We start from the raw sequence: 20,146 nt of genomic DNA on the forward strand, positions 1-20,146 counted from the left end.
CATCCAGCGACACAGGCTTTTCAAGTATGTCATCTGCTCCGACTCTCTTAGTGGCCTTCAGAGTCTCTTTTGTGCTGTACATCATTCATACCTTTGTGGAATGGGTCCAGGAAAGCTGTCAATTGCTCACTCATGATGGAGGCACTGTGATGTTTGTTTATGTGGGTTCCTGCTCACAAAGGTCTGATGGGAAAAAAGGCCGCTGACAATGCTGGCAAGGCTGCAGTCCTCATATCTTGGCCCACTAGTTTTTCCTTTCCCTCTGATGATTTCTGTGTTGTCATGCAGGTGGTGTCACTTTGGCGTCACCACTGGTCTTCCTTTCAAAGAAACAAGCTCTGGGGAATTAAACCTCTCCCATCTGCTTGGATGACCTCCTCTTGGCCCACTCACTGTGAGGAGATCATTATAGCTAGGTAGCATATTGGGCAGTGTCTTTTTAGCCATCGTCATTTGTTAAGTGATGCTCCCCCACCACTTTGTGCTCATTGCCCTCAACCTTTGACGGTTCGCCATTTCCTGACGGGAACTCTGTTTTTAACCACTTAATGTTCTCATTTATGTTTGCTGTCTGAGTTGTCCGATGTTTTAGTGAACGATGTGCCTTCTGTTGACTGTGCTTTACTTTTTATCCATCGTAGCAATATGATGAAGGACATTTAATATTTAGTTCAGGGCCTCTGTTTCTCTATGGCATATTTTATGGACCTTTCTCAAAGTCCCTGTTTTAAGCTGGCTTTCCTTCTGTTGACTGAACTTTCTGTGTAGTCGTTTTTAACTCCTTGTGTGTGTGTGTGTGTGTGTGTGTGTGTGTGTGTGTGTGTGTGTGTGTGTGTGTGTGTTTTCGAAGATTCTGTCATGGGTGTGTATGACCCAAGTTGCTTTTTGTACCCAAAAACAAGAACAAGTAAGTCTTGTCAGGCTGCCAGTACCCCATTCTCCCTCTCTCTTTACTGCACCACCTCAGATTGTTATTCTGGTCAGAACTTCCAGTGGTAGTGATCATGTGTGCACAAGATGTGCTTTGGTGTGTGAAGGTGTGTGCATTTTCTTTGCTGATCAAAGTGTTGGCTGAAAGCTGTAATGTGTAACATCTTTTTGTTGTGCCTGTCTGCAACTCAGCGGGTTATCTTTATGGTGAGTGGCAATCTATCCGTTTCCTTATAGTGTCCAAATTATATGTACAGTTGACATTGTTAGTTTAGTTTATGACTCATCATCTGTTTACAGTATTATGACTTGTATCAATTATAAAATGCCTGTATTAGAAAGTTTCATTTAGTTTCTTGTAAAAAGCATATTCCTTAGATACAAGTGCTATCTTAGCAACGAAACGTTGTTGCTGCCCTTTGACAAGGAATGTGATGTTTTACGTGGTGATTAAACAATTGATACCTGAAGATCTACTTCTACCTACATGACTATTCTGCAATTCACAGTTAGGTACCGGGCTGAAGCACTTTCAGATTATTTCTCTGCCATTTCACTCATGAGCTGTGTGAAGGAAAAACAGACTTAAATCCTTCTGCACGAGTTCTGATTTCTCTTGGTGTATTATGATGATCATTTCTCCCTGTGTGGGTGCATGCCAACAAAATATTTTCGCATTTGGAGCAGAAAGTTGGTGGTTGAAATTGCATTTAAGATCTCATTGCATTGAAAAACTCCACAGTTTAATGATTGTTACCCCAACTCACATATCATATTCACGACACTCTCTCACGTATTTTGTGATAATACAAAATGTGCTCCCCTTCTTTGAACCCATACTGTGCTGCAGTAAGCCCACTCCCTAAAGAGGACGGGCAAGCATATTGCAGCAGTCTCTTTAGTGGATGTGTTGCATCTTGAACTGTTCTACCAATAAAATGCAGTTTTTGCTTTGCTTTTGCCACAACATTACCTATTTGTTCGTTCCAATTCAAGTTATTTTTAATTGTAATCCCTAAGTATTTTGATGAATTGATGGCTGTTGGATTTGTGTGTGTTACTGTGTAACCAAAATTCAGTGGATTCCTTTTTGTGCTCATCTGGCTGACCTCACAGTTTTCATTATTTAGAGTCAGTTGCCTGCAACTACTGAAATTTGCCATGATCACTTACATCTTCTCAAAGCTGACGTAAATAAATTAACAATTACAAATCTGAAACGTCTCCCAAAAAATAAGAACAGGAAGTGCTGTCATTTAACATCTTACTAACACACAATTTGAAAGGACTTTGAGCAAAATTGATTTGATTCTGGAGTTTAAAAAGGAAACAAGAGGTCAACTTCTTCTTGAGGTGTCCAGGTCCAAAGAATGTCAGTAGTCACCACTGAAAAACTCTTAAAGTCCAAAAATGTCACACTGAGTAGGGCTTGTCGCCAGAAGTGTGGCATTAGAGTCAGATATCGGCAAGCAGCGGGCAGGGCAGCAGCAGCAGTGGCAACTTTGGAAATGAATAGCAGTCTTTAGCTGGTGGATGAACTGCCAGTTGTGGGCCTAGTGAGATCTTACTGATTGATGGCTTGGTGTTTTCACTAGTATCTCCCTCTGACGGCCCACACTGTGCCTTCTTGTTGTGGTCTGAATGTTGGCTGCTGTAGTGTGGAGTCGTGGGAGTTTAAATGCTGTGGCTCATAGTTGGTCGGACTGCCGCACTTGGTGGATGGCGTGCCACAGCAGTTCACCTACAGTTACTGCATCCCTTGTAGACAGTATGTCTACCCTTATAATACTTGACATGGTTCTTGGGACTGTATTCTAGATTCATAGTGAAGTTCATCATTCTGATTGTTTAATGACAGCATTAGCAGTGAAGCCTAAGATCTCCTGTGGTACTACTTTCCGCACTCTGAATTTTGCATTGTGCTTGCACTTGCCCCACTTGTGGAATTCATGAAGCAAGATGATACAATGGTTATATGTTGACTGATTTAATATTGGTAAATACTGATTGAACTGAATTGTCATGTGATGTTAGATTTCCCACATTTATTAAAATTAAATATTACTCTTTACAGGTGTGATGTCAAGGGTTGCAGAATTAATGGAAAGGATAAAAGAGCTTGAAACAGAGAAGCAGCAAGCAAAAGAAGAATTTGGTATACAGAGAGCCAAACTGAAGGAGCTTTACTTGCAGAAAGAGGGTTTGTACATGTCTCAATTTCTTTGCCCCAATTTCTCAAAGTTCACACACACACACACACACACACACACACACACACACACACTCACTGTTTGAACTTCTTTAGTGTTGCGCAACTGCTGAGTCATGTATCAGAGACCTGCCTCACACTATCCCCTCCTTCCCTCGTGCATCCTTTCTTATCTGTTCCCCATCTCCAGCTTCCCAGGCAACTCCTGTTAATAATTGATAATAAATAACTTGACTTGCTGTGACTGCCAGATTGTGTGTTTGGATGTCTGTGTGATTGTGTGTGACTGTAACTATTTTTACGAGAGAAAGACCAAGAGCTCAAAAGCTTGTGTGAATACTATTTCCTGTAATGTGTTTCTGTGCACCATGCATCATCAGTTATTTTGCTCCCCCCAATAGCAAAACTCCTTTACTAGTTTAAGTATCTCATGTGGATACCTATAATTAAACATAAGATTGCTGTAGAACTGCAATTGGCTTTCCAAAGACTGTGCATCTCGCAAATGCGAATTAAAGTTGGATCCAAGATCCAAAAAAGTAAAGAAACTGAAAAAAACAACACAAGTTACGGAATTTACCTCACAAACTGTGAGCTGCTCAGAGCAAAAGCAGCAATACAGGACTAAAAGAGTTGAAACTTACTTGATTGATTCGGCGAAAACTGTGCCAGGCTGCCACCAACCTCACAACTCCAGAATGAGATTTTCACTTTGCAGTGGAATGTGCACTGATATGAAACTTCCTGGCAGATTAAAACTGTGTGTCGAACCGAGACTCGAACTCAGGACCTTTGTCTTTCGCAGGCAAGGTCCTGAGTTTGAGTCTCGGTCCGGCACACAGTTTTAATCTCCCAGGAAGTTTCATATCAGCGCACACTCCGCTGCAGAGTGAAAATCTCATTCTGCAAACATCCCCCAGGCTTTGGCTAAGCCATGTCTCCGCAATATCCTTTCTTCCAGGAGTGCTAGTTCCGCAAGGTTCGCAGGAGAGCTTTTGTGAAGTTTGGAAGGTAGTAGACAAGAAGTAAAGCTGTGAGGGTGGGGCATGAGTCGTACTTGGTAGAGCACTTGCCCACAAAAGGCAAAGGTCCCGAGTTCGAGTCTCGGTCCAGCACACAGTTTTAATCTGCCAGGAAGTTTCAAGTTTTAACCTCACAACTGATTAATTTTCCTCTCCGCTCCCAGAAACCCAGAAAACTATAGCTTGGAGGAGAGGGTATACCACTTTTGCCCTGTTTTACATATTTTTCCAGCCAGGAATTTCCATTATTGGTGTGCTGAAAATTTTGTTTACTTTGCCGTTAATTTGGTTCTGTAAATGGTGACATTTTGTTATGATGGAGAAGTCTACCTTTATTTCGTTTATCATTGCCACAGAAACCTTTTAATGCGTTAGTCTCAGCAGCACTAATACAAGCATTAGCCTCCTACCGGAGAAGTTCAGTAAGTGGTGACATTTTGTTGTGAAGTAACGATGTTGGAATTTGATTAGGAAATTCTCAACCATAGTGAAACCTTGTGCTAAACTCCTGTAGGGAAATTTTCTCCATAGGTTATGTGCTTTTAATTTATTACTTCTGTAAAATGGTAATAATTAACATTTTCAGACTTGAAAAGATAATTTCTTAAAGTGTTGCTGGAGACAAAATAACTCGTCAATTTATGAAAGTGAGCATAACTTTTTCTTCTAGCTTCCTTTCTTTTGCCCAGCTTTTGCTCATTAACTGTCTATTTACTTCTCTTCCAGACACAATGAGCAAGTTAAACAAGTTGTATAATGTTGACAGCATGTTCAGATATCATGCAGTTTCAGAAATACCATAATTTCTCAAGGTAGCCACTTGATATACCTGGGATTATTTAACTGCTGAGTCACACAAGCAGACTCAATCTGAACCCTCCGATTAAGAGGAGAAGCCACAATTCTCTGTAGAAACTCGTGATGGTTAACCGACAATGTGTGACAAGCAGCTACATTGTACAAAATGTTGACATCCCCCCAGGGGATCCACAACTCTTTTGTGGATACGTGCGTAGCGAGCACGGGGCCCCGAGCTAATGTGGCCTTCCTTCCTTTCCGGGCTGCATACCTTCCCTTTCCGCATCCTTCCCCATCCCCTGTCTTCACCCCCCCCCCCCCCCTCACCTCTTGCTCTTTCCTTCACTTTCTCCCCCTCTGGGAGTATGGTTTGCGCCTACGTCCGGAGACGGACGCTTGTAAATGTACCGCATTCTTCTTCTTCCTTGCTTGTATGTCTTCTTCCTTCCTTTGTCCATCTCCTTTCCTTACCTCTTCTCTTTACCCTTTTCTCCGCTGCGGCGTTTGAGACCCCCTCTTCTTTCCTTTCCCTTTCTCTTTCTTCCTCCCTGTGCGTGTCTGAAGGCCGACCCACGCACTTCCATGCGTAGCCGGTGACGGGGTAATGCGTAATTCCCCGCCCCGGGTAGACAGGTAGGACACGTACGTACCCCCTGGTAAAGGCCAGGCCCAGGGAGGGGTGATTACCCGAGCTGATACCTTCCGAAAGTGCCGATTGGTCCCTCCGTCCGTATGTCGGGAGGTGTGACCTGAGGTGTGAACAATCACCTAAGGCGGGTGTGCCCTCGGTGAGGGCCCCCACAAGGGAGGAGCGCGCCATCGGAGACGCCGGTAATCATGGGGGATTCTTCCGCAATGGTTTCCTCACCTTCCACTATGTCTGCTCACAAACGTAAGTTCACTGAGTCTCAGCCACAGACGGTTCTTCCATCGTTGCCACAGTTCCTTGTTGTTTCTCGGTCTGACGAAGGTCACGACTTTTCCACGGTCAACCCTTTCATTATTCAGAAAGGTGTCGACGCAATTGCGGGTCCTGTAAAGTCTTGTTCCAGATTACGGAATGGTACCCTGTTGTTAGAAACACACAGTGCCCTCCAGGCTCAAAAATTGCTGCGTACTTCTCTGCTCCACACCTTCCCTGTCCGGGTGGAACCGCACCGTACCTTAAATTCCTCACGTGGAGTCGTTTATACACGCTCCCTCGATGGATTGTCTGACGAAGAAATTCAGCACTACCTGTCTGACCAGGGCGTCACCGCTGTTCATCGGGTTATGAAAAGGGTTGACTCGAACATCATTCCAACCCGCACTGTCTTCTTGACTTTTGACAAAGTTCAACTCCCATCAAAAATCAAAGCAGGCTATGAGATAATTTCCGTTCGCCCTTATGTCCCAAACCCTACGCGTTGCTATCGATGTCAGCGGTTTAATCACACCAGCCAGTCCTGTTCCAATCCGGCCAAATGTGTTACGTGTGGCAGGGATACCCATGAGGGTGCTTGTCCACCTCCATCCCCTCGCTGCATCAACTGTATGGGTGACCACGCTGCTTCCTCTCGAGATTGCCCTGTTTTTAAGGACGAAAAGCTGATCCAGGAAATAAGAGTGAAGGAAAAGGTGTCGACCTTTGCTGCTCGAAAGTTACTCGCCAGTCGACAGCCCACCGTGCCTCAGAAAGGAAAATACAGCGCTGTCCTTGCTTCTTCTCGGCCAACAAAGGAGGCGGCCACGCAGACTTGCGACCTCACATTTAGTACCACGGTCGTCAGATCGGCCAGCGCAAAGATCGCCCGTTCAACCTCACCTCTTTCGCCTGCCCACTCTATGGCTCACCCTTCGTCGGGTTCTGCTAAATCTCGAGCCCAAAAGTCAGACGCCAAGTCTACAAAAAAAGAGCATTCTCGTGAAGAGTTTTTACGTACTGCAACTTCACAACCATCGGTTCCTCCTTCATCTAAACATACCTCCAAGAAGGCTACGAAGAAACACAGTTCCTCTCCTTCTCCGCCAAGGCGTGTCCCATCTACAGCACCACCTGGCGGAAATCGCCCTCGGCCATCTTCTGTGTCGCCGAGGCGCACTGTTGGTGGCCGGTCAACTGGCCGATCGTTGGTGGCAGGAGCTGCTCCTGACCAACCTATGGATCAGGATCTTCTGCCTTCGACTGAATGCCATTCCATGCTGTCGGTCGCAAGCTCTGAGCAGTCGTTGAGTTGACAGCACCCTTGGTGCCGTTCCTCCATTTTCTGTTCACCCTATGTCCATTATCCACTGGAATATCCGCGGCATTCGCGCCAATCGGGAGGAATTGTCGATCCTCTTACGATCCTACTCGCCGGTCATCTTCTGTCTTCAGGAAACAAAGCTGCGTCCCCATGACCGCTTTGTTCTCCCTCATTTTCAGTCCGTCCGATATGACCTCCCCTCAGTTGAAGGCACTCCAGCCCATGGAGGACTCATGGTTCTGCTCCATGATACTCTCCATTATCACCCAATCCCCTTAAACACTTCCTTCCAAGCTGTCGCCGTCCGTCTTTCCCTTTCTGGATACACGTTCTCTCTTTGTACGGTATACATTCCATCGTCTACACCAATGGCACGAGCTGATCTCCTTCATCTTCTTGATCAGCTTCCACCCCCCTATTTGCTGGTTGGGGACTTCAATGCCCACCACCCGCTTTGGGGATCTCCACATCCTTGTCCACGTGGCTCACTATTGCTAGACGCCTTCCACCAAGCGGATCTAGTCTGCCTCAACACTGGGGTCCCTACATTTTTGTCTGCCTCCACGGCAAATTTATCCCATTTGGACCTTGCGGTCGGTACTGTTCCGCTAGCTCGGCGCTTCGAATGGTTCGCCCTTGATGATACACACTCGAGTGACCACTTTCCATGTGTTCTTCGACTGCAGCCTCAACTGCCATATATGCGCTCGCGACGCTGGAAGTTTGCCCAAGCCGATTGGACACTTTTTTCGTCTCTAGCGACATTCGATGACCGTCGCTTTCCCAGCGTCGACGATGAGGTCACACATTTTACCGACGTTACTCTCACAGCTGCGGAACGTTCAATACTACGCACCTCGGAATTGCCCCGGCGCCCTCCAGTTCCTTGGTGGAACGAGGCCTGCCGTGACGCAATACGTGAGCGGCGACGTGCTCTTCGCATTTTCCGTCACCATCCAACTTTGGCCAACTGTATCCGATATAAGCAGCTCCGTGCGCGATGCCGTCGCGTCATCCGCGATAGCAAGAAGGCAAGCTGGAAATTCTTTACTAGCTCATTTAACAACTTCACTCCCTCCTCGGAAGTTTGGAGTCGGCTTCGACGGTTCTCAGGCGCGCCTAGTTTCTCCCCGGTATCTGGGCTCACTGTCGCGCATGATACCTTAGTGGACCCCGTCGCAATTTCTAACTCATTGGGTCAGCACTTTGCTGAGATTTCGAGCTCTTCAAATTACCCGCCAGCGTTTCTCCCGAAGAAACGTGCAGCAGAAGTGCGGCATCTTGCTTTCTCCTCTCAAAATCGCGAAAGCTACAATACTGTTTTCTCCATGCGCGAACTCCAACATGCACTCTCTACTTCTCGCTCCTCCGCCCCAGGACCGGATGGTATCCATGTCCAAATGTTGCTGCATTTATCAACCCATAGCCTGCGTCACCTCCTTCGCCTTTATAATCGAATTTGGACCGACAGTACCTTTCCCAGGCGATGGCGGGAAGCTATTGTCGTTCCCGTTCCGAAACCTGGAAAGGACAAACATCTCCCCTCTAGCTATCGCCCCATTTCTCTCACGAGTAGTGTCTGTAAGGTTTTGGAGCGTATGGTGAATTACCGTTTAGCTTGGTGGCTGGAGTCCCGCAGTCTTTTAACACCAGCCCAATGCGGATTCCGAAAGCATCGTTCTGCTGTTGACCATCTTGTTGCTCTCTCCACTTATATCATGAACAATTTTCTCCGGAAACGCCAAACGGTAGCAATATTTTTTGATCTGGAGAGAGCGTACGATACCTGTTGGAGGACAGGCATCCTCCGCACACTGTTCTCTTGGGGCTTTCGAGGCCGGCTGCCCCTTTTTCTTCGCGAATTTATGGCAGAGCGCACATTTAGGGTGCGGGTGAACACTACTCTCTCCCGTACTTTCTCCCAAGAAAACGGGGTACCCCAGGGCTCCGTGCTGAGTGTTGTACTGTTTGCCATCGCCATTAATCCAATTATGGATTGTCTCCTTCCTGATGTCTCGGGCTCCCTCTTTGTGGACGATTTTGCGATCTACTACAGTTCTCAAAGGACCAGCCTTCTTGAAAGACGTCTTCAAGGATGTCTCGATCGCCTCTACTCGTGGAGCATCGAAACCGGCTTCCGTTTCTCACCCAGTAAGACCGTTTGTGTTAATTTTTGGCGACGTAAGGAGTTTCTTCCGCCCTCCTTACATCTAGGTCCTGTCAACCTTCCGTTTTCCGACGTCGCTAAATTCTTGGGTCTTATGTTTGACAGAAAACTGTGCTGGTCCTCCCACGTTTCCTATCTTTCGGCTCGCTGTCTGCGTTCCCTTAACACCCTCCGTGTCCTGAATGGTACCTCTTGGGGAGCGGACCGGGTGGTCCTTCTCCGCCTCTATCGCGCCTTAGTGCGCTCGAAATTGGATTATGGAAGCATAGTCTACTCCTCTGCTCGGCCGTCTATTCTTCGGCGTCTCGACTCTATCCACCACCGTGGATTACGTTTAGTGTCTGGAGCTTTTTACACCAGCCCTGTGGAAAGCCTTTATGCTGAGACTGCTGAACCTCCGCTGTCCAATCGGCGGGCAGTCCTTCTGAGTCGTTATGCTAGCCATCTGTCATCCATGCCTGCTAATCCAGCCCATAACCTTTTTTTCGACGCCTCCTTTGATGTCGGGTATGCAGGCCGCTCCTCCTCCCTACTACCCCTGGGAGTCCGCTTCCGTCAACTGCTCCATTCTCTTTCCTTCCGCTTTCCTAAAACCTTCTTGACAACTTGGGGTACAGCACCGCCTTGGCACCGTCCCCGGATCGACTTGCTCAGAGACCTATGTCAATTTCCCAAAGATGGTACCCCTACACTTGTTTACCGTCGGGCATTTGCTGCTCTATGTGCACAAATGACGGAAGCCACATTTATTTACACCGATGGCTCGAAAACATCGTTAGGTGTAGGGAGTGCCTATATTGTTGGCGACACCCCAAATCACTTTCGGCTTCCCGACCAGTGTTCGGTTTATACTGCAGAGCTTTACGCTGTTCTCCAGGCTGTCCACTACATCCGCCGCCATCAGCGGATACAGTACGTAATCTGCTCAGATTCTCTCAGCTCTCTCCTAAGTCTCCAAGCTCTTTACCCTGTGCACCCTCTGGTCCACCGGATTCAGGACTGTCTGCGCTTGCTCCACCTGGGGGGCGTCTCAGTGGCGTTCCTCTGGCTCCCGGGACACGCTGGTATCTGTGGAAATGAGGCGGCCGATATAGCGGCCAAGGCTGCAGTCTCTCTTCCTCGGCCAGCTCTTCAGTCTCTTCCGTTTACCGATCTACGAAGCGGTTTATGTCGCCAAGTTACTCATTTATGGCATGCGCATTGGTCAACACTTCCCCACAATAAATTGCGGGAAGTGAAAGCCGTTCCTTGCGCTTGGACCTCTTCCTCCCGAACGCGTCGTCGGGAGGAGGTAATTTTAGCTCGACTCCGGATAGGGCACTGTCTTTTTAGTCATCGACATCTTTTAAGCGGTGATCCTCCCCCACTCTGTCCCCACTGCTCTCAGCTGTGGACGGTCAGACACCTTTTAATTGAATGCCCCTATTTTAATCCGTTACGCTCCCGTCTACAGCTATCGCCTGATCTATCGTCGATTTTAGCAGATGACACGCGCTCAGCTGACCGCGTTCTACAGTTTATTAGTGACAGTGAAATGACGTCAGTCATTTGAAGCTTTTTTTTTGTGGACAACCAACCCCTTTCTATAGTGGACTTTTAAGCATTCCTTCTGCCTTTAGTTTCTCCAATTTTCTGACTATGTTTCCATTGCTGCTGATTTTAAATTTCGTTTTTTTCCTGTTTTCTACGTCACGGGCTGGGCGCTAATGACCATAGAAGTTTTGCGCCCTAAAACCACAAACAAGAGAGAGAGAGAAAATGTTGACATGGTCTTGTAACGACATAGTATGCAACACTTACGAAATGTGCCACCAAGTAATTTATTGTTAAATCTTAAACAGTACAGTGATACCCTATTTACACTACCCTGTTTTACGCAAGTCCGAAGTTAAATGATTCATCTGTTTGACCGCCGCTCACCTCTATTCCCCCCACTTTGCCCACACACTGTGTGGTTTATGAGAGATTGAGATGTGTTTCGTGTGGAATCGTTTTATCCATGGAGTTCTCTTCATTGATAGTTTCTATGTCAGAACTGATTCATCTGCATCAAACAAGAAAAGAAAATCATAATATTTGGAACTAAACGTAATATTATCAAAGACTTCATTGCGAAAATTAAATTATGTGAATTGATAAATAGTTTGATCTACTGGTATCAACAGTCAAAACAATTATAAAAGGTAAAGAAAAAATTCCTGAAGATGTGAAAAACGCTCAGTCTCTGAATTCAGGTATCATTTGTAGACATCATGGTTTTATCATTCACATGGAAACAATCCCCCCCCATGAACCATGGACCTTGCCGTTGGTGGGGAGTCTTGCGTGCCTCAGCGATACAGATAGCCGTACTGTAGGTGCAACCACAACAGAGGGGTATCTGTTGAGAGGCCAGACAAACGTGTGGTTCCTGAAGAGGGGCAACAGCCTTTTCAGCAGTTGCAAGGGCAACAGTCTGGATGATTGACTGATCTGGACTTGTAACAATAACCAAAACGGCCTTGCTGTGCTGGTACTGTGAAAGACTCAAAGCAAGGGGAAACTACAGCCATAATTTTTCCTGAGGGCATGCAGCTTTACTGTATGATTAAATGATGATGGCGTCCTCTTTGGTAAAATATTCCGGAGGTAAAATAGTCCCCCATTCGGATCTCCGGGCGGGGACTACTCAAGAGGATGTCGTTATCAGGAGAAAGAAAACTGGCGTTCTACGGATCAGAGCGTGGAATGTCAGATCCCTTAATCGGGCAGGTAGGTTAGAAAATTTAAAAAGGGAAATGGATAGGTTGAAGTTAGATATAGTGGGAATTAGTGAAGTTCGGTGGCAGGAGGAACAAGACTTTTGGTCAGGTGACTACAGGGTTATAAACACAAAATCAAATAGGGGTAATGCAGGAGTAGGTTTAATAATGAATAGGAAAATAGGAAGGCGGGTAAGCTACTACAAACAGCATAGTGAACGCATTATTGTGGTCAAGATAGATACGAAGCCCACACCTACTACAGGAGTAGAAGTTTATATGCCAACTAGCTCTGCAGATGACGAAGAAATTGAAGAAATGTATGATGAAATAAAAGAAATTATTCAGATTGTGAAGGGGGACGAAAATTTAATAGTCATGGGTGACTGGAATTCGAGTTTAGGAAAAGGGAGAGAAGGAAACGTAGTAGGTGAATATGGATTGGGGCTAAGAAATGAAAGAGGAAGCCGCCTGGTAGAATTTCGCACAGAGCACAACATAATCATAATTAACACGTGGTTTAAGAATCATGAAAGAAGGTTGTATACATGGAAGAACCCTGGAGATACTAAAAGGTATCAGATAGATTATATAATGGTAAGACAGAGATTTAGGAACTAGGTTTTAAATTGTAAGACATTTCCAGGGGCAGATGTGGACTCTGACCACAATCTATTGGTTATGACCTGTAGATTAAAACTGAAGAAACTGCAAAAAGGTGGGAATTTAAGGAGATGGGACCTGGATAAACTGAAAGAACCAGAGGTTGTACAGAGTTTCAGGGAGAGCATAAGGGAACAGTTGACAGGAATGGGGGAAAGAAATACAGTAGAAGAAGAATGGGTAGCTTTGAGGGATGAAGTAGCGAAGGCAGCAGAGGATCAAGTAGGTAACAAGACGAGTAGAAATCCTTGGGTAACAGAAGAAATATTGAATTTAATTGATGAAAGGAGAAAATATAAAGATGCAGTAAATGAAGCAGGCAAAAAGGAATCCAAACGTCTCAAAAATGATATCGACAGGAAGTGCAAAATGGCTAAGCAGGGATGGCTAGAGGACAAATGTAAGGATGTAGAGGCCTATGTCACTAGGGGTAAGATAGATACTGCCTACAGGAAAATTAAAGAGACCTTTGGAGATAAGAGAATCACTTGCATGAACATCAAGAGCTCAGATGGAAACCCAGTTCTAAGCAAAGAAGGAAAAGCAGAAAGGCGGAAGGAGTATATAGAGGGTCTATACGAGGGTGATGTACTTGAGGACAATATTATGGAAATGGAAGAGGATGTAGATGAAGATGAAATGGGAGATATGATACTGCGTGAAGAGTTTGACAGAGCACTGAAAGACCTGAGTCGAAACAAGGCCCCCAGAGTAGACAACATTCTATTGGAACTACTGACGGCCTTGGGAGAGCCAGTCCTGACAATACTCTACCATCTGGTGAGCAAGATGTATGAAACAGGTGAAATACCCTCAGACTTAAAGAAGAATATAATAATTCCAATCCCAAAGAAAGCAGGTGTTGACAGATGTGAAAATTACCGAACTATCAGTTTAATAAGTCACAGCTGCAAAATACTAACACGAATTCTTTACAGATGAATGGAAAAACTAGTAGAAGCCAACCTCGGGGAAGATCAGTTTGGATTCCGTAGAAACACTGGAACACGTGAGGCAATACTGACCTTACGACTTATCTTAGAAGAAAGATTAAGGAAAGGCAAACCTACGTTTCTAGCATTTGTAGACTTAGAGAAAGCTTTTGACAATGTTGACTGGAATACTCTCTTTCAAATTCTAAAGGTGGCAGGGGTAAAATACAGGGAGCCAAAGGCTATTTACAATTTGTACAGAAACCAGATGGCAGTTATAAGAGTCGAGGGACATGAAAGGGAAGCAGTGGTTGGGAAGGGAGTAAGACAGGGTTGTAGCCTCTCCCCGATGTTGTTCAATCTGTATATTGAGCAAGCAGTGAAGGAAACAAAAGAAAAATTCGGAGTAGGTATTAAAATTCATGGAGAAGAAATAAAAACTTTGAGGTTCGCCGATGACATTGTAATTCTGTCAGAGACAGCAAAGGACTTGGAAGAGCAGTTGAATGGAATGGACAGTGTTTTGAAAGGAGGATATAAGATGAACATCAACAAAAGCAAAACAAGGATAATGGAATGTAATCTAATTAAGTCGGGTGATGCTGAGGGAATTAGATTAGGAAATGAGGCACTTAAAGTAGTCTTTGGAAAGCCAATTGCAGTTCTACAGTAATCTTATGTTTAATTATAGGTATCCACATGAGATACTTAAAGTAGTAAAGGAGTTTTGCTATTGGGGGAGCAAAATAACTGATGATGGTCGAAGTAGAGAGGATATAAAATGTAGACTGGCAATGGCAAGGAAAACGTTTCTGAAGAAGAGAAATTTGTTGGCATCGAGTATTGATTTAAGTGTCAGGAAGTCATTTCTGAAAGTATTCGTATGGAGTGTAGCCATATATGGAAGTGAAACACGGACGATAAATAGTTTGGACAAGAAGAGAATAGAAGCTTTCGAAATGTGGTGCTACAGAAGAATGCTGAAGATTAGATGGGTAGATCACGTAACTAATGAGGAAGTATTGAATAGGATTGGGGAGAAGAGGAGTTTGTGGCACAACTTGACTAGAAGAAGGGATCGGTTGGCAGGACATGTTCTGAGACATCGAGGGATCACCAGTTTAGTATTGGAGGGCAGCGTGGAGGGTAAAAATCGTCGAGGGAGACCAAGAGATGAATACACTAAGCAGATTCAGAAGGATGTAGGTTGCAGTAGGTACTGGGAGATGAAAAAGCTTGTACAGGGTAGAGTAGCATGGAGAGCTGCATCAAACCAGTCTCAGGACTGAAGACCACAACAACAACAACAACAACAGCAACAATGGAAACAATATTAAAATTATGGCATGATAATCAAGTAAGAGTGAAAATTTGTTCTGCTGATTAGAACATGGTATACTGTCAAGCTAAGCTGATTTTTGAGAGATTGAAAGAAGCAGCTGTGGGCCAGCCAAAGATGGGGTGTTTAAAACTAGTAACAATTGGTTGATTTAGCTGATTCAAAAGTTGTAATTGGCTTAGCATCGCAGACAGTGGAGAGCGGCGGGCGCTAATAAAGACACTGTGTTGCTCTATCCAGAGAAACTCCAGGCAATGATAGAAGAAGGTGGCTGTACCAACCAAACAGTATTCAACATAGATGAACCTATTCTGTTCTTAAAGAAGCTGCCTGAAAGAACTTTCATTGGGCATCAAGAGAAAACCTTTCCAGGTTTCAAGGCTGCCAAAGAACAGTTGACAGTGATGGGTGGTGCGAATCCGTTGGGTAATTGTAAGTTAAAACCTCTCTTAGTTTGTCCCTCAGAAAATCCAAGAGCTTTAAAAATTACATCTAAAGCTGGGTTGCCTGTGATTTGGAAGTCTAATACTAAAGCTCAGGTGACAGCTTCCCTTTTTGAAAATCGGTTTGGTCATCACTTCATCCCTGAAGTTGAACATTATTGCCAATAAAATAAATCCCATTTAAAATTATACTATCAATCAATCAATCAATTTCGACTCGTGTGGAAGCTGTGTTTTAGCCACTGAATACAATCAGCTTGCTTCAACCGATGGATCAGTGAGTCACTGAAACATGTAAAGCTTGCTGTACGAGACAATTGTTCGCACATCTACATTAAGCTAATTGATGCCACTATCTCATTTATCACTATGTAATAATAAGTAAAATTGGCAGCTTAATGTTCTTAACTGTGCTGGTGGGAAATACGTTGTTAGTGGCTTCTAGTGAAGATTCGCGGATTTTTCTTCGGTGAGGCAGGCCTGTGAGGTTAGTGGTGGATTTGTGTTGTTGCTATGAACATGGGGACAGCTTAAACACCTCATTACCTTCCTGCTTGTTCTCAGAAAAGTTGTGGCCACAATCTGGCTGATTTCTGGTGTCCACGAGGTTAAACTATCTTGGAAGATGGTAAAGCACCCACAGGTCATCTATGTATTTCTGGTGTGATGAATCTGCATTTCCTGTTGATGTTTGCAAATGTATGACACCAACATTGTGCCTTGTTCAGTGCAGGAAAATTCTGGAATCTAACTATTCAGATGATGTCAGCAAATCAGATGGGTCATCAACATTGGCGCTGTTGTGTAAATTTCTGAACCACTGAGTGGTGACACAGCGTATACTATGTACTAAACTCTGGGCAGTTAATGGTCATACTGAAAGTGATAGTGGAGAAGTTATTGCAGGTTTCTCATGCATTTCAGCACTTTGAGAAAGGTCTTGCTTGTCACTGTGGCAAAAGTTGTATACCCTCTCCTCCAAGCTATAGTTTTCTGGGTTTCTGGGAGCGGAGAGGAAAATTAATCAGTTGTGAGGTTAAAACTTGAAACTTCCTGGCAGATTAAAACTGTGTGCTGGACCGAGACTCGAACTCGGGACCTTTGCCTTTTGTGGGCAAGTGCTCTACCAAGTACGACTCGTGCCCCACCCTCACAGCTTTACTTCTTGTCTACTACCTTCCAAACTTCACAAAAGCTCTCCTGCGAACCTTGCGGAACTAGCACTCCTGGAAGAAAGGATATTGCGGAGACATGGCTTAGCCAAAGCCTGGGGGATGTTTCCAGAATGAGATTTTCACTCTGCAGCGGAGTGTGCGCTGATATGAAACTTCCTGGGAGATTAAAACTGTGTGCCGGACCGAGACTCACTCAGGACCTTGCCTGCGAAAGACAAAGGTCCTGAGTTCGAGTCTCGGTTCGACACACAGTTTTAATCTGCCAGGAAGTTTCATATCAGTGCACATTCCACTGCAAAGTGAAAATCTCATTCTGGAGTTGTGAGGTTGGTGGCAGCCTGGCACAGTTTTCGCCGAATCAATCAAGTAAGTTTCAACTCTTTTAGTCCTGTATTGCTGCTTTTGCTCTGAGCAGCTCACAGTTTGTGAGGTAAATTCCGTAACTTGTGTTGTTTTTTTCAGTTTCTTTACTTTTTTGGATCTTGGATCCAACTTTAATTCGCATTTGCGAGATGCACAGTCTTTGGAAAGCCAATTGCAGTTCTACAGTAATCTTATGTTTAATTATAGGTATCCACATGAGATACTTAAAGTAGTAAAGGAGTTTTGCTATTGGGGGAGCAAAATAACTGATGATGGTCGAAGTAGAGAGGATATAAAATGTAGACTGGCAATGGCAAGGAAAACGTTTCTGAAGAAGAGAAATTTGTTGGCATCGAGTATTGATTTAAGTGTCAGGAAGTCATTTCTGAAAGTATTCGTATGGAGTGTAGCCATGTATGGAAGTGAAACATGGACGATAAATAGTTTGGACAAGAAGAGAATAGAAGCTTTCGAAATGTGGTGCTACAGAAGGATGCTGCAGATTTGATGGGTAGATCACATAACTAATGAGGAGGTATTGAATAGAATTGGGGAGAAGAGGAGTTTGTGGCACAACTTGACTAGAAGAAGGGATCGGTTGGTAGGACATGTTCTGAGGCATCAGGGGATCACAAATTTAGCGTTGGAGGGCAGTGTGGAGGGTAAAAATCGTAGAGGGAGACCAAGAGATGAATACACTAAGCAGATTCAGAAGGATGTAGGTTGCAGTAAGTACTGGGAGATGAAGAATCTTGCATAGGATAGAGTAGCATGGAGAGCAGCATCAAACCAGTCTCAGGACTGAAGACCACAACAACAACAACAACATCCAACACTTGTTAACAGAATAATCTTCCCAAGTGAGCTCTACCCCATAGATCATTTATAGTACTTTGGGCACATAAATATGCATTCGATTGTGGAATTTGATTTCTTAGATTTTTTGAAAGACAGTTTCTCTTATCTGGGCATTAAATAAGAAAATATCCATTGGGAATTTAGAGAAAATAAGCTCAGAATTTAAAAGAATTTATTTGTTTTCATCCTTTCCTTTGGTCCCACAACAAATTAGATCAGGCGACCCACAATTAAGAAAGATGACTGATTTATTGTGCATATCTGAATTATGCTCTTACGGTGTCGGCTGCCGTAGTGAATCAGGTGCCTGAACATGGCAGAATATTACATAAAACAGTTGATGAGAATTGCTCTCATTTATATTTAACAGGTTTGGAACCAAAGAGGATTTTCAATTATTGTGATTAAGACTGCTGGATTAAGCAATATAAGGCTTAGAATTGTTTGCACATCATTTGTTTGTTGACCACATAAGTGTGGTATTGCCAAGCCTCAGCTTGTCACACTCACAGAGAAACAATTCTACAAGCTTCAAATTTGAAGCAGTTCAATGTTTTGTATGCCCTGAGAGAGAGTTATTGGATGATCTTAGAATGAAATTTCATGAAAAACTTTTAATGGTGTCTGGAAAAAAACCGTGTCCAATTCCCCGCCCCCTTTACCATTGAAACCTAGGAGGAATCGGCACCAGATCCTGATAATGTAATTGAAGAGGTGGTCGATCTTATCAGACAAATTCAGACATGTATGGTGGTGATGGTAAAAAACTGCTGGATTCATACAGTCAGGAGCTGACAGTTGATGAGCTTATAGAAGCAAAACATTGAACAACCTGATTTCTTAGGACCAGTTCAATCAGAAGACCAACTAACAGTTGCAAGCTTGCCAGAAGAATTCAGTTCAATTGAAAAGAAAGGTTACAAATTAAAAAAAAAAAAAAATATACTTCAGTGGAATGTGCTTTTCTGCTATAAAATAGGGAACGAAAAATTTATTAGCATATGTATTAGAAGTAGTATTGATTTGCCAAATGAGGCATTAGGGTCTGCATAACAATAAACAACCACCTCAGTTTCCTTCTGTCTATACATCAATAAGATTGTATGGTGACATGTACTATCACTAGTTTGTTGGATTGTAACTCGGATGGTATGTACACTGGAATAGATAGCTGCTATTGGGTAACATGGTGTTTTACGTATTGTTCTATGTATAGTAAATTAATTCTGATTCTTGTGATTTTCTTGTATTTGAGCACTCAACATGGCTATTTATAGCTGAGATCTAGATATGCAAGAGTAATAAAAACTAATGAGATTGTGACCGATTGCTGTGTGCCTCCCCTTGCTTGAAGACATGTACCCAGAATTATGTTTTTAAACACACGTGACTTGTTTAGATGAGCATCATGAATTTACTGCTGTTGACACTGATGAATCTGTAGTGGGGGAGTGTAGTGGATGTACAGCAGTTCCTCCCGTTGACAATGTAGGAAAAACTAGGTTGCTACTTACTGTAAAGAAGACACGTCAAGTTGCAGACAGGCACGATTAAAAGACACTCACATATAGCTTTCAGCCAGAGCTTATGTCAGAAAGACAGACTCACTCACTCTTACTTACGTACTTACTTACTTTTGTTCTGTTTTTAAAAGCATTGGTAACCAACCTATGTTTTGTTTGTTTTAAAATGCCTTATTTTCTTTGGTATTTAGTGATCCTTCACAATCAACAAAGTTGCTCTTCAAATATGCAATGAACACAAGAATCAGAAGTACATTTATGTGATCAGATGTTGAATGCTAGTCAGTCATTTTCCGATTTTCCTAAGGCTGTGTGCCTTATAGTAAGTGTGGACATCCTCTGTAGATAGAGGCCTCAAATTAGGTTGTCGAAGCAAGTAGCTAGCTGGACGGTGATGTTTAGTGAAAAAATGGATTTGGTGAGGTTTAATTGAAGCCAATAAATTCCATTTGTTGGAAATGTAAATGAGGTGTTTTTGTTTGACTTTCTGCCTATAGACTTTGAACTGTATTCGTGCACTGTTGTGGAGATCATCGCAGAAGTTGCCAAAAAGCCAGCTGGAGGCAGCATAGGAAGTGTTAGCAGTGTACATATTCCAGTCCATTGGCCATACCTTGGAATCTTCCTGAGTGTAGTTATACGATTACACACCTTAAATTGCTGACTTTGGAATAAATCTGCAGAGCTGTACATTGCACAATTTGTCTTGCATGCTGCATACAGCCGAGAGTATGTGGATTTTGGCTACAGTTGCAAGT

At 43.9% G+C, this 20,146-nt stretch overlaps 1 protein-coding gene across 2 annotated transcripts in view; it reads left to right on the forward strand.

Moving 5' to 3' along the window:
* Positions 1 to 20,146, forward strand: part of LOC124619738 (rab GTPase-binding effector protein 1) — a 193,626-nt gene that overhangs the window by 38,999 nt on the left and 134,481 nt on the right. For both annotated transcript variants that reach the window (XM_047146314.1, XM_047146324.1), the window contains exon 2: positions 3,005 to 3,130. In XM_047146314.1, coding sequence (XP_047002270.1) covers positions 3,005 to 3,130 — 126 coding nt within the window. The remainder of the gene's footprint in view (positions 1 to 3,004; positions 3,131 to 20,146) is intronic.

The sequence above is a fragment of the Schistocerca americana genome, chromosome 1 (genome assembly GCF_021461395.2).
Source record: "Schistocerca americana isolate TAMUIC-IGC-003095 chromosome 1, iqSchAmer2.1, whole genome shotgun sequence".
NCBI lineage: Eukaryota > Metazoa > Arthropoda > Insecta > Orthoptera > Acrididae > Schistocerca > Schistocerca americana.